Source organism: Dendroctonus ponderosae, unplaced genomic scaffold, assembly GCF_020466585.1.
Source record: "Dendroctonus ponderosae isolate FM_Combo_2020 unplaced genomic scaffold, Dpon_F_20191213v2 Dpon_F_20191213_10, whole genome shotgun sequence".
In the NCBI taxonomy this organism is placed as follows: Eukaryota; Metazoa; Arthropoda; class Insecta; order Coleoptera; family Curculionidae; genus Dendroctonus; species Dendroctonus ponderosae.
The window spans coordinates 2,415,071-2,417,669 of NW_026017111.1; the positions used below are offsets into that span (position 1 = coordinate 2,415,071).

Genomic DNA, 2,599 nt, shown 5'->3' on the forward strand with positions numbered 1-2,599 from the left:
TTGAAAAACCGTATTCTAAAGGTGATAAGTAAAGCAAACTCTGTTATACCAGTATACCGCATAAGCTGAAAAAGTGAAAAATTGCAGATACGACTATCTTGTCTTAGCAGGGCAGTACGGGTTGACTCACACTGAAGAGGCATAACTTTGCGCTTTCATAAACTTCCGTAGCAACTACCTATAAGATAACATGCCAAATATTTGGCCCTTTCAGGGGCACTTTTTGCGAAATTCAACTTTACAGGCATTGGCTGAAAATGCCACATAAAGAATGTTTTTTTGCAGGCGAGTTTGGTTTTGGAAACTTCGTCAAAAATTACCAAAAGCACTGGGCGCAACTAAGCTTTTCCGTTTTACAGAAGAATATTCGCTCTATCTCATGGCTAAAGGTGCAAGTTGCCAGCGATTCTGGTTTGGGAGGAATTAATTTTCGAAAAATGCGAAATTGACAAGCCAATTTTGAAAATTTCTATAAAAATACACTAAACCCTCTTTAGAACCAAAGTTTGCCATTTCTTAGAGCGATAGTCGCTCTATCTTTCGATCTAACTCGGAAGTTGCTGCGGGTATTTCGCCTCAAAAATTTTTGTCTTTAAAAAAGACCGAATTTCCTCACGTCTTTTATTACAGATTGAATTTTTCAAATTAATTTCTCTACTAATTGGAATTTTCTCTTGCAGCTTGAGCCTAAGTGTGTCGCAGGATGCCCTCTAGGTGATAGTTCATGATTACTTTTTGATAAATAATTCGTTCTTATTGCGAAATGGGAGCACTATTCATCAATCTGTAATAAAAGACGTGAGGAAATTCAGTCTTTTTAAAGACAAAAATTTCTGAGGCGAAATACCCAAAAAGAAGTTTGTAAAAAATGAATCCGCCTCAACAACACAGAACTGATCTCCAAAATCGTCATGTTTCAACTATTTCGAAATAGTCCTCTTATGGACGGCACATGCACAACAACTTTGACGATTAAACACAACTTTCCGGCAGCCTGTTCGCCATCAGTCTTTCTTTGATGGCCAGTCCGTTCAGTTCCAGGTCGGAAGTTCGGGCCAAAGTTGACGAGTTTCCGTTCCCTAAGCACAAGTCTTTGGGCCGCGAGTCTCTTGGAAATGTGCCGACCATTGCGACCGGATTACTGTACTGATGGTACTGAAACAATGCAGTTTTTCAATCACAAATTCAACTTTTCTCTGGTATTGTTTTGCAACAGGCAGCCAAAGCTTGAAAATAGAGGCTCTAATCCGGGCAAAAAACTTACTGTAGATTGCGTTAGCTGACTAATTTGCTTAATGGAAACGGGACTAACGGGGCTCGTCCATTGGGACACCAGAACGTCAGTTGGATAACTAAGGGATACGTTGGCCTCGTGGTGTGCGAACACTTGGGATCCAGTCAGAGACAGCAGGCGATTGTCTTCTGCGGCTTCTGCGGCTCCTGAAACGCATATTGAAATGCCAACTCAGTGTTCAGCTCAGTAGCGCAATCGATGAAAAGACTCACCGTACTTTGCAGGAATTATATCAGGATCCTTCTCGTCCATCTCCCTAGGAGATGCGCTACGCAGTAGGGGTTTGGTGGATGACATCGTGTTGCAATGGCCCGGAACTCCGGGCATTTTCTCTTCAATCATCCCTTGAGGGCCGTTTGGCGATCTTCGCACTCGTACAACGACTATCACAATGATTATTATTACTGTGATAGAGGCGCCGATCAAAATTCCCAAAACTGGGGAAATCGCCAGGTCTCCATCAGTTGCTGAAAGGTATCAGAGAGTTGTTGTTTGATGAATGCCGGGTTTGAACAGCGCTCTTATTTTTGGCTGATATTTAATTAACGGGTGGAGCTGCAAAGCTCCAGTTGTCACTGCCGAATAGAGCATTGAGATACGCATTTGTTCGTATAAAACATCAATTCAGAATTGTGTCTGCTTTCCATGCAAAATGCGAAAAATTCGTAGTAATGCGGATCTTACAAACCTCTATTCGGCCGCTCATATTAAGAGAAGCAGCTGAGCTTTAAAGCTATAGTTGATATTGCCCGATAGAGCATCAAAATACACATTTTTGTGTATTAAACATTAATCTAAAAATGTTTTTAATTTCTACGCAAAATGCGAAAATTCAACTTTAACGCGGATCTTCAAAACCGCCCTTAACCTTTGGCTGATATTTACAGAACCGCTCGGGCTGTAATGCTCCACTTGTTATTGCCGGATAGATCATTAAAATCCAAGTTTTTTGTTTAAAACATCAATTTAATAATTTAACAAACCATTTCTAATTTCTACGCAAAATGCGAAAATTCACCTTAAACTCGAATCTTGAAAACCGCTCTTAGCTTTTGGCCGATAGTTAAAGAACCGGTTGAGCTGTAAATCTCCACTTATTTTTTCCGAGTAGAGCATTAAAATTCACATTTTTCTGGTGTAAAGCATTAGTTTTAAAATGTTTCTAACTAATACGCAAATGCGAAAATTTAACTTAAACTCGAATCTTGAAAACCGCCCTTAGCTTTTGGCCGCTAGTTAAAGAACCGGTTGAGCTATAAATCTCCAGTTATTTTTCATGAGTAGAGCATTAAAATGCACATTTTT

General features: G+C 40.0%; 1 protein-coding gene across 1 annotated transcript; it reads right to left on the minus strand.

The window, feature by feature from the left end:
• Positions 1–859: 859 nt before the first annotated feature.
• LOC109542718 lies at positions 860–1,761 on the minus strand (the record flags this gene model as incomplete). The annotated part of the gene is given in 3 exon segments (XM_019912054.2): positions 860–1,155; positions 1,265–1,440; positions 1,507–1,761. Coding segments are annotated over 3 exon segments (614 nt in total), but the record flags the coding sequence as incomplete, so codon positions are not given.
• Positions 1,762–2,599: the final 838 nt, after the last annotated feature.